Source organism: Coloeus monedula, assembly GCF_965178545.1.
Source record: "Coloeus monedula genome assembly, chromosome: 5".
Lineage (NCBI taxonomy): Eukaryota > Metazoa > Chordata > Aves > Passeriformes > Corvidae > Coloeus > Coloeus monedula.
In genome coordinates, this window is record NC_138785.1 from 25,896,978 (window position 1) to 25,908,852 (window position 11,875).

At 43.7% G+C, this 11,875-nt stretch overlaps 1 protein-coding gene across 2 annotated transcripts in view; it reads right to left on the reverse strand.

Annotated features, from left to right (window-relative positions):
- Positions 1-10,686, reverse strand: part of GRIA2 (glutamate ionotropic receptor AMPA type subunit 2) — a gene marked incomplete at both ends in the record, with an annotated part of 87,139 nt that extends 76,453 nt beyond the window's left edge. For both annotated transcript variants that reach the window (XM_082282535.1, XM_082282534.1), the window contains 2 exons: positions 10,120-10,260; positions 10,599-10,686. In XM_082282535.1, coding sequence (XP_082138661.1) covers positions 10,120-10,260; positions 10,599-10,686 — 229 coding nt within the window. The remainder of the gene's footprint in view (positions 1-10,119; positions 10,261-10,598) is intronic.
- Between the last annotated feature and the right edge of the window lie 1,189 nt (positions 10,687-11,875).

Consider the following 11,875-nt stretch of genomic DNA (forward strand, 5'->3'; position numbering starts at 1 on the left):
AAATGTCAGAGTTCCTAAAAGTCATTTAGGTGTTTACAGACTTGCTCTTTTCTCACGAAACTCAGGAAATTACTGACGTTACAAAGCACATGCTCCAAGCAATGTTTCAGACACTGGACTGCCTGGACACCTGAACAGATGTGCCACGGAGCTTGAAGGACACTCCCATTTCCTGGAGCTGCCCCTTGAGGTCACACAAGATAGGGTGAATATCACAAACTGCAGGTGAATTAGAAGTGCCTCCACAAACGGAGACCTTGAAGAATATATTGTGGTTTTTATCATATTGAAATAGAAGTAAGCAGATAAGCTCAAAGAAACATTAAGTGCTCCACTTGCTAACAAAATCAGTATTTGCAGCTCACAGATGCTTGCTTGCTTCTATAGCAAAAGTATGCTACTTGGTTTTATAGTCAAGCTAAAACACATTTTACTACAAGTAAAAAAAAAAAAGATTTAAGAGAAAATTAAAAATTCAAGTTTATGCAAAGATTTCATCACATAATAACATCCAAGATCAAATACAAAAAAAGGAGAGGAATAAGTATTACATTTTTTCTCTTTGCTTACACAAGCATAGGCCAAACTCTTCCATTTTTAGGTAGCAGTTCTATTTACATACTTAAACAGAGTTGAAATGGTCTAATATTTTTTCTAAGATTTCCATACTGAAACCTAACAAAGAACTTCATAAAAGTGTAAAATACATAAGAAATGCCAATCAAACAAACATGGGGTCTTATATGAGCATGTGCCAAAAAGTTTGGAAACAATATTGTGTAGGTCAGATAGGTAGTCAAACATTATTGTCCTTTTTAGATATTGTTTAATCCCTGCCTCTTCCCATATACAAAAAAACCAAATCCATTTTCCACATTTAGACAGAAAAAATAAGTAATATAATTGTTGGGTCTGGTTGTGTTCCTACTACCATCAGCAGAAGCTTGAGCATTTATTTGGTTGGGTGAAAATAGCCTGGTCTTATTGGTCTGCACTCCAGATCGCTGGATCCAGCTGCTGAATACATCAACAAATCCGATTAGCTGGTAAAAGCACTGAATGACTTTTCAGTCACCTCTTTGTAGATTTTCAGCATGTTCCACTCTCACCAAATGAAAGCACCTTAAGATGGAGCAGATGGAAGGCTGTGAGTGAAATTAAAACCATACTTATCCTGCAATATATAAGATATAGTGACTCATATTCTCATCTTCCTGATCCCTCAAATCCATCTAGTCTTTCAATATAATATTTCCAACTGTTCATTTAAAATGGCTTTGAAAGTTTAAAGCTGTGTATAAATCTGGCCCATTAATATTTGTTGGTTGAGCAATTGTTTAAATTAATATAACTGAATTTTCCTAATAGGTTTTCTTTTCCTCTATGCTTTACCATGACAACAAAGGGTAAGAAATTGTCTTCCTGCTTCCAAAACCTCGAAGTTACTTTCCTTCTTCCTGTGTCAGGCAAAATGCAGGATTACTGAGGTTTTTTTAACCAAAAATTAATCGAGGCAGGAAAAATGAAGAAGAGTAAGAGACAGGGAGGGATTCTGACATCAAGACAAGTGCCAAAGGCATTCAACTTGAAAATTAAAGACTAAGGGTTAAAATTCAGGTCTTCTGCCTGACATGGACAAGAGAAATAAAATAACTAAGTTACTTCCTGTATGATTCTCCTAACCATTCCCTGTAATTCCAGTGTGGATCAATTCTGCTTTTGTTATAAGTAGCATTGGTGTAGCTTATTGTGCCTGGTATGCACTAACCATGCAAATTACTCACCCTGCTTTACAAATATTACACCTGGAATACACTCTCAAATATCAGTAGGTCTCTGCCCAAGGTACAGTCACACAGGAACATTTTGCTGCTTGCCAGAACTCACATTTGTACAAAGAACCCCCTCTGAGACTGTAATAGTACAGTGTAATGGCATTCACGACATTCATAGAGGGGAAAATTAAAAAAAAATATATAAATCAGCATTTTGGCTTGGAAGACATTTTGTCAAAAACAACTCGTACCTAGTATCAGGAAGAAACATTTTGAGCAAGCTAACCCTCAACAACCTCAATTTCAAAGATTTATGAGATAATTGAACAAATTAATCTGACTTGTTCAGAGCTGTACAGTCTGTCATCGGCATACATTTGCAGACATTCTGAGATAGTTTACACATATACAAGGAAATACAACACATTCAAAAAATTTAGATCCACATTAGTTGGGATGGTGAGCCATATTAGCCTTTTAATTTTATGGATCTAAACCAGAGCAAATACATTCATAGAAGGCAGAAAACCAAAGAAAACAAATCCCTTCTCCGTGCTGCAAAGCAGTTGCAGAGCTGTTCTGCTGAGCTCTCTCACCCTGTTGCTGACATGAGCCCTGACAGCAGTCTTGCCCATACAGATGACGAGAAAAATCTCTGCATTACCTAGCAGATTGCTGTTTAAATTTTCTATCATACCACATGCTTAGAAACAATCTGTTGCTTGTAATCTTCAAAGTGTGTGAGGAAAAATCAGTTCACACCATTTGTAATAAACTGAGGCATCTTTTCTAGTCCAAGTCATGTTTGTAAACTTCTAAACCCATTTACACTGAGAAGAAATTACAGTGGTATGGCACCCTTAACCACAGCAGCCTGAAAAAATGCAGCATCAAGTCAATTATGGTTTTTTTCCAATATTAACTACCTGAAATCAAGATTAAACTGAATAGGTGATGTAGCATAGTAAACTCATGTTCATATACCTGTTTTGAACCTTTTATAAAATTAGCCCCTGTTCCTTATTGAGCTTTGAAACTCTTCTAACAGTTTTATGACTACACATTTATGAGTCAGGGCATTTGAACATTTTACAGGATTTTGCCCTACTCTTGGTCACTGGAAGAATCCTAGGGGAAAAATATGCCCATTTCAAAACACAAACTGCAAATTACTCTTTTTTTTTTTTTTTTTTTTTTTTAACAGTGAAAGGAAAACATAAGTAATGAAGATGCTATTTCCACGTGCAGTAAAGCCCAGTAAGTCATTCATGGACTAACTGAAGTGACTGGCAATTCAATTACAGAGCCAGCATCCCAAATATACAAAACAACCATACTGATTCAAGATAATTAATATAGACCTGAATGTTTTTCCTCTGATACCAAATTAAACAGCAGATTAGAGCTGAAATAAGACATTTCTTTAGCTTGAGTCTGTCACCTTTAGTTGCACTGTATGTAACATTTCAACTCTGAAAAAAAATCTCATTAATTTCTCCAAGTCAGGTTTGGGAGCAGGTGGTGGGAGATAGTAATAGCTGGAGCTAAACCACACCTTGCTGTAGAATCATGGTGAGTATCTCTGCCTTGTAAAATTTTTGCACACTTTCATAAAGTGGCTATCCATTGGAAAATGCATTAGGTATCTCTACATTAAATCAGATTCAGGACAGGAATGTTAACTCTCTGTATTCATTGCCCAGACGGGGACTTTGGGGAGGAAAAGGTAAATTCCTCATAAATTGAGTGATTTGAGAACCTTTTTTAAAACAATAAAAAAAAAAGAAGAAAACAATAATCAAAGATCTGTGGTGGAATAAACCAAGGGGGCACAGCAGTGCTGCATAAGAAAGTAAAAATTGTTCTGTGGTGGTCCTATATACAGATAGATAAAGAAAAATGAACAGTATTTCAAAAGATATCTATACCACTCTGTAAGTGCACCCAAATAAATACAATAGCTGTATTTTAAGCACAGTTATTGATTTTAGAAGGTTCAGTATGAATTTATTCAACATGTGGTTATTTAAAACCTGCTTGCACTCCTTACTGTTGAGCTGGTTCACAGTATGCCTTCACAATGTTTATCTGATGATTTTATTCACTCCTTATTGCTTATCCATAAAGAATTCATTACTGAAATCATTTACTAATTTAAATAAAAGCTCTTTTGCAGTTTCGACAAGGTTACACTTAATATGCACTTGTAGTCAATGCAAAGTCTTTTTAGGAACTTACCAAAGGAAAACATTAAGGTTTCAAGACAAAATAATAATGATGCTCTACAAACCTATATAATCTGTATAAAAACATCCAGACTTCTGCCCTATACCTTTTCAAAAACCTATTTGGCAAAAGGAATTAATCTCTTGTCCACAGTCCTCTAAAACCAGATGCCACTGTATTCCCGTTCTGATAAATGTAATGACCAGATGAAGAATAATGGGACAAATCTTGTACATTTCAGAAATAAAAATTCCAGTTAACTGTCAGATAGAAAGCCCATTCACATATACATACAGAGAGAGTTTGATCTATACAACTGCATTTTTTACCTATTGGGGTATCTTTTCAGTGTTATTTTCAGTCTGACCTGATATTCCCTGTCTTCTTGTGACATTGTTTCCAGAATATGGGCATGAGCCTTCAATATAAAAAATTAGTAATTCATGTATCTGGTTCACAGGCATGAGAACATGACTTAAAGAGATAAATTATCTTACTAGTAAGTGCTATGAGATAATCCTCTTCAGCAAAATGGACTGTAGAGTTTAACCAATGTCCTGCTTTTTATTTATCTGACATTCAAAATAAACTGCTGTTCACTCTGTTAAGTACATATGTGTGTACATTTACATATACATGTGTGTATACATACATGTCTGTCTATATATGTACATATAAAAACTCATGTTTACTGTGGGTTATATCCTCTTTTTAGTTTCCTGAAAATTACTCCTGTCAGCATATAGGATTTTAATTTGATTTTAATTAATTAATTTAAAATTATATTTTCCTTAAGAAAATAGTTTTTAACAATTTAATCATGTTTTCACAGAGAATGCCTGAGAAATTATGCTATCTGAATTTTCAAAATAGTGATAATTACCTGTTTAATGTATTTTCAAACTAATATGTTCCCAGATATTATATACTTTCCTAGTAATTATCAACTGCTCAAAAGGAATTATTTATCTCTTAAATATGCCCTAATTCTCAAAAATATTTTTATCATGAGAAGCTTGAAAAAAATAACTAATGAAACCAGCAGTAACAGCATCACTTAGTGCAGCGGTGCTTGGTTTGTGTGCATAATACACACAGGATAGTAAAGGAAATCTTATGGACACAAGGAGTTAAGGACACCCTCAACTATGTGCAGCCAATCACACCCATTGAAGCCAGTGTAAATTAAGACTTTCATTAGCATAAACAGAAAAAATTTACTATATTTTCATATATTATATATTAATAAAATCACATATAAACACATTAATATATTGAAGAGATTGACTGCTAATATTGGTTTATTTGCAAGCTTGATTGGCATATTTAAGGCATGATTGCCATACTACTCACAAACTACTGTTAAACATAACTCACTTTCAGATTTCTAGGAGTAAAATATATATTCGTACTGTATTCAAAACTGCATGGTAAATTATTTCAGATTTTATGGACAAAATTAATGCAACAATCACATAATAAGAATTTAAAAAGTCAAGTAGGCAAGAGAAAACTGTTGGTTTTGTATCTGCCCAATTCTGGAGCACGGCTGTGTGAAAATGGTCTGTGAGCCAGACGCAAAGGTGCACAGCAGGGACAGCACTGTCACACAATAAATACCCCAGCTTTCTTTATGAATAACTCTCAGGAGTAGAAGAATGTTTAAAGTTTGCTACAGAGATCAATTTTGAGAGGAGAAATGTTTTGAGAGAAGAAAAATCACAGGAGTTCCCACTGTAGGCTACATCCTGGTTTTATTGTATCATTTTACTGCAGAAACCCATCTGATCCTGACCATTTTAATTACAAGAAGGCACAGAACCTATTTCACATCTGCTCACTGAGCCTGAGAAATGTTTTATAGTGAAAAGGAAATGAGAAGGACCAGGAATACAAATGAACTGAAACACAAGCAGCTAATAAATTCCTCCTTTCCTTAAAAGCAGTTCTAATAATCTATTGTGAAATACATTTAGGCTTGGTCCACAGTAATTTTAATTCAAATAAACACATTTAAATTTTTTTCATCCTTCCTTTTAAAGGATGTTTTTTGCTTATTCGTTATGCATTTTGCCAACAATATGCTCAATGCTATTTCTTTAAGAATGAAAGCTATAGCATTATATCCAAAATGCTTGGGATAACCTTTGCCATGACTCTCAAGTTGCAACATGCCAGATACTCATATGTTTTCAAAGCTGCTGGTTGAAAATATAATGAAAGGATCTAAGGTTTATGCATGAATCAACATACCCTTGTCACAATGTCATGGTGCAGTGATCCCTGCAGAGCTGTAAGACTTGATTTAAAACAGAAAAGCTCAACACTGGCTCTTGAGCCAGCAGGATTAAACATCCAAGATTGTATATATATTACTTCTGTGCTCAAACTACTGTATGAAAAACTTGTTATCATTATGGCAGTTTTATAGTACTCCATAGGAAACCTCTCTTTAAGTGACTCCAATATCCTTTCAGTGCTAATATATGTCAGAACACAGTACAACTACCCCTAAAGTTGTTGGGTAGGCAGATTTAAGAGGAAAGGATTTCATCCTCATCACTTTCCTTCTTTCTTGTTTTGACAGAATTAAGAACTTTTAAAAAATCTGATATAACCGATGGTCAACAGTCCTCCAATTAGACTACACTCAATTACACTGTGCTGAAGGATAATGAAGTCCAGTGGTTTGCACAAGTCCCAGTTCTGCCCTATGAATTGCCTCCAGTGCCGTACCTTTGTTCCAGCTGTTAAACAGACAGAACCGAGGAGATTCTGTTAGAATGAATCCAGAATTCTCACACAGTGCTAAGCCTAGCCCATTTCTCTCGAAGGGTGCAACAGCAGTCACAGCAGTGAACACTGCTCCTCATTGGGCCATTACTCTGAAAAAAATGTGCACCATCTCTCAATCTAAACCATTAAGCTTCCGAGTGATGCTGACTTATGAAGTGTCAAACTGCAGTTAGATTCCAACAGCTGCTCTCAATGACCTGTCAACAGAGCTTTGCAGAGTTGCAACAGTCCAACAAACTAAAGTGACTATATTTTATGGCTACTTTTTGAACATAATTGACTTGTGTCCCTTTCCCAGGTTACGTGAAGGTGGCCCGTCCACCTTGGTCAAAATCAGTAGAATTTTGGCCCAATTTGCTGTCATGCAGTATGTCATGACACGATCTCTTGGTGTTGATGTGAAATTCCCACTGAAGTGCAAGTCATTACATGAGTCAAGGCTACCTACTGACAGTGTCCACTCCACTACTACACCCATTTTCTGGCCACCTTTAAATAACTGAGTAGTCTCACTACTTGGATCACTACTCAGGGGTATGTGACCACCATCTCCTCCTTTCTGAAGTTTAGGAACCTAATTTAAAAGTAGTACCAGCAACACCGATTCATCTAAAAACCATTTGCTCCATCGACAAACTCCAAGCAAGCGCTGATAATTAGTTTGAAGACTTTTACTTATTTTTACAGCTGGCTTTCTGTTTGCTTGCTTGTTTTTAAAGCAGATGGAATAGTGTGCGGTTGCCCTGAGGCTACCAGGGGAGGGAGGCAGGCCCAGCCCCGGCGGGGGGCACAGGGAACCCCAGGCACTGCTGGCTGCCACCCGCGGGTGCCAGGTTGGGACCGGTGGGCAGGGCTGCACCCCAGCCCTGCCACACCAGCTGCAGCTTCTGCAGCCTGAAACACAGCAGGCTCAGGGGTTTAAATCAAGAGCCAAAACACTTCAGTGGTCGATTTGGGCAGAAAAAGGTCATCACTTCTATTATGGTATAAGTCTGCCACTACATCTCTGTGAAGGACAATCACCTTTCTGGAGTGAAATACCTGGGTAAACACTGAAGCATTTTCAGATTCATATTATCCTACATTTCTGTGACCTTCTTTTACACCTGCATTGTTTCACAGTGCTGGTCTTGGGCACAAGTTCTTTGAACACAATTCTGGAAATAAAAAAAACCAACACCCCACCCAAAAAAAAACCTAAACCAACCTGCAGAATGCTCAGCATTTCAAATGAGAACAAGCATAGAGGGGACAAAAAAAGTTGGATTCTTCTTAACCATTTGTGCATGCTGTGCTCTGCAATCAGCTCCTAAATTCTAATTCTTGTACGCCAAATATTTCTCTTTGGAACTCCTTTTTCTCCAATGAAACCCTTCTGGGAAGGTAATCAAGGGGATACTGTACATATTTTTATCACATGCTTCACTAGTCAATTAAATCCAATGCACAAGGTAACTTCATTAAACCATCACTGGTAACTGAAGTGATGAAAAAACAAGTCCATGTCTTAATTTGGAGCTCTTCAACCTGCTTGGAAATTGAAGCCTTGCACAAGGTTCAGACAAAAGAAAATCTAAAATGTGGACAGCATCTCCCTTCTGCTGGAAGCCTCAAAATCCACTACTGCAGTCTAGAGCCTACACATATCATCTGAGTATTGTAAAAGTTCCCCAAGGAAGACAAGAACAAGGCTAATACATGCACACAAACACTGGTCAAAAGCACTTGATGGTCTTGGAGAAAATTATATAACCTTTACTTTCTCAAAGACAAAGTGATTATGCTCATCTCTAGTACCAGTAGGAAAAAAAATCTGGTTTTTGCAAAACCTTTTGTCAGGGTTTTGTTAACTTCACAGAATTGAGGAACACAGAAAGACCTGTCACATTTTTGCAGAATGCCATATAAACTGCTACACTTACTTCACCAACAGTCCAAGTAACATCATCTGCAAATACCGACCACATGTGGTTCTGGTTGATACAAACTCCCATTATCTAAGAAAGGAAGAACTATCCAAGCAGTTTGCAAAGAATAACAATTTAGCATTACTGTGGGTGATTACATGCTCTGACCTTTTCTGCTTTCAGCTATGTATGCTATACCCTCCTACCCTCGCACATGCCACTGAAAGCTCCTTGCGTTGAGCTCTTGCACCACCTATCCCAGCATCTGTGCCAAGGCGCCCCTCTTCAGCACCACCGCACCTACCACAAGGTAGCTGAATCAGGGGGGATAAAAAAAGGTCGCCAAAGAAGGGAAATCGCCCCCGCTAACAGCTAACCTCCAGATTCAGTGTCCCTTGCGCCTTTTTCCCAGGAGGGACAGGAAAACGCCTGGGGGAGCGCGGCGCTGGGCGGGAGCGACCGGCACGGCACCGAGCGCGCTCCCCGCCCGCTGCCGCCCGCGCCGCTGCGGGGATCGCGGGTTCGCCCGAACCGGGCACGTGCGGCACGGGGGCAGCGGGGGAAAGGCGGGCACGCCTCACCGCCCTGGGAACGCCGCCTCGGCTCCCCGCTCTCACCCCGGCACGGACCGTGCCAGCCGCCCCTGCCCGCACGCCGGGCCGAGCGACAGGAGGCAGAAGCGCACACCGCTGCGGGACTCGCCGCCCCGTCCGGGGCTCCTCTCTTCGCGCTACCACGACCGCGCTGCTCCGCCCCGCCTTCCCCGTCGCCTGCCGCGCAACGCACGTGCTCCGCGCCCCGCGGCACGCGTGCGGCCGGGCCCTGCCGAGCCGAGGGCGGAGCCGGGGCACGGTCCCGCCGGGAGAGCCGCGGGGGCGGCGGGCTCCCGGCGAAGCTCAGCGGACGGCGAGCGCGGCCGCCCATGAGCGCGCCAGGCGGGGGGCGAGCGGGCGGCGAGATGGAGCGATGGAGCCCGCAGCACCGCGCGGCGTAAAATGGCTGATCGCCCCCCGCCGCCCCCTCCGCACCCCTCGGCTGCTGGCCAGAGGGGGCCCCGGCTCTGGCCGCGCCGGTAGCGAGGTGGCTCCGCAGCCCGCGCTGCGGGCAGCCCCGGGGCCGCGCAGCCTTACGTAACGCGCGGGGGGAGCCGCCGGGAACCATTTTACACCTCCCGGAGGGCTGGGGGGGCGCACGGAGACCCCGCGCCCCGTTCGCACGGGGCCGGGCGCTCCCACACCTGCTCGGCGGCGGGGCGGCTCCCCCCGGCACCGCACCCCGCACACGCCCCCACCCCGCGCACACACACACACACACACCCCGCACACCTCCGCGCACACACACACACGCACCCCGCACAGCCCCGCACACACACGCACCCCCGCCGCCACGGCAGGCTGGCAGCGCCCGCTACTCACAGGCGTTGGTGACGGCGAAGCTGTTGGCCACCTCCAGGTTGTCGATGTGGGGAGTCAGCCTGAACTCCGAGGTGGAAAACTGAACCATCCCTACCCGAAAGGCGCTGTACTCCTGATCGGCGCCCCTCGGGAACAGCCCCCCTGCAGGGAAACACACACGCGTCAGGCGGGCGGGGGCACCGGCGGAGCGGTGCCGGGGCCAGGTCTCTGCCCGCCGCGGGGCTGGGCTGGGCGCGGGTGCCGGTGGGCGCCGCTGCCGGAGCGGTCCCGGCCGCGGCTCCGTCCTGTGTCGGGGGTCGCGGGGGCCGGGCGGTGTGGCCGGGGAAAAGGCGAGGGGACCTCGCTGGCGCCTGGCGGGCACCGCGGTGGGACTGGGCGCGCGGCGACATGACAGGAATGCCCGAGTGACACCGGCGGGGATGAAGGATCGGGAGATCCGCCGGGAGGAGAGCGGGGTCCCCCCAAATGCGGGCACCTACCGATCTGTATGCTGTTAGAATTGACCCCCCAGATCAGTCCCCACAACACAGGAGCCAGGAAGACAGAAATATGCATAATCTTTTGCATTTCCAGGAAAAGTAGAGCATCCACAAAGCCACGGAAACAGCCCTTTCTTCTTCCTCCTCCTCCTCCTTCTCCTCCGCGGAGCGCGCTCGTCAGCAAATTAGATCCCGTGCGCTCCGAGCGAGCGGCCGGCGGGAGCAAGCGAGCCACGGGAGGGAAGGAACGAGAAGAGCCCCGCGGCAGGCGCGGGAGAAGCCGCCGTCTGAGCTGCCGCTGCCGCTCCGGTGCTGGTCGCGGCTCCGGCGCTGAGCGGGATGGGGGTGATGGGGGTGCCGGCGGTGCCCGCTGCGCTCCCGCCGCCCGGCCCGGCCCTGCCCTCGCACGCGCTCGCCCGCGCTCCTCGCACTCAACGGGCGGGCGGCGCTCCCGGCGAGGCGGCGGCGGCGGCGCCTGCGCGGAACCGGCCCCGGCGGGAGCGCGCCCGCCGCGCCCCCTCCGCGCCGCGCCCCGCCCCTCCGCGCGCCCGCCCGCCCGCCTCCAGCACCGCGGACAGCGGCCTCACTTTTGGGAGACTATTTATTTATTTGCTTGGATATCGATTTGTTTATTTATTTATTTATTTATTTATTTATTTCACCCGCCTCCCCCAGGATGGAGCCACCTCAGAAATACACCTGAAAAGCACATTCCTATTTTTTTTTTTTTTGTTTTAGCTGCTGTACCCAAACCGTAGAAGTTAATGTGCAGGAAGAGTTAAAGCTATTCTGATATTTCATTTTCATGCATAAAGGGGATTTTTTTTTTTTTCTTTCCAAGATGGGTTCCAGCTGTATTAGCTAGACATGCTATTTACTGCAAGCTAAATTTAACATTTCTCAGTTTGGCACGAAGTCTGTTGCTGTGCACCACACACACACACACACACAATTTATAGAAGAAAAGGCAATGTGGCATTCCTGTGGCCATGACAATGAATTTGCTATTAAGTTATAATTTTCTGGCATATTGTTTTATTAATTTATATTTAGTTAATGATGGGAAATATCCACGTAGGAAAGGATACTGATCCTGCGTTGCATTTCCTTTTCCCCCTTTTTTATTTTTTTATTATTATTAAATTGTTTTCATTCTCCTTTCCCAGAGGAGGGGATTGAAGCTTCAGGTATTCAGACATCAATATGAGGACATATCCTACATAGGAAGTAGGCAATCTGAAGCCCTTTACTCATCACTAATTCATGATGAGTTTTGT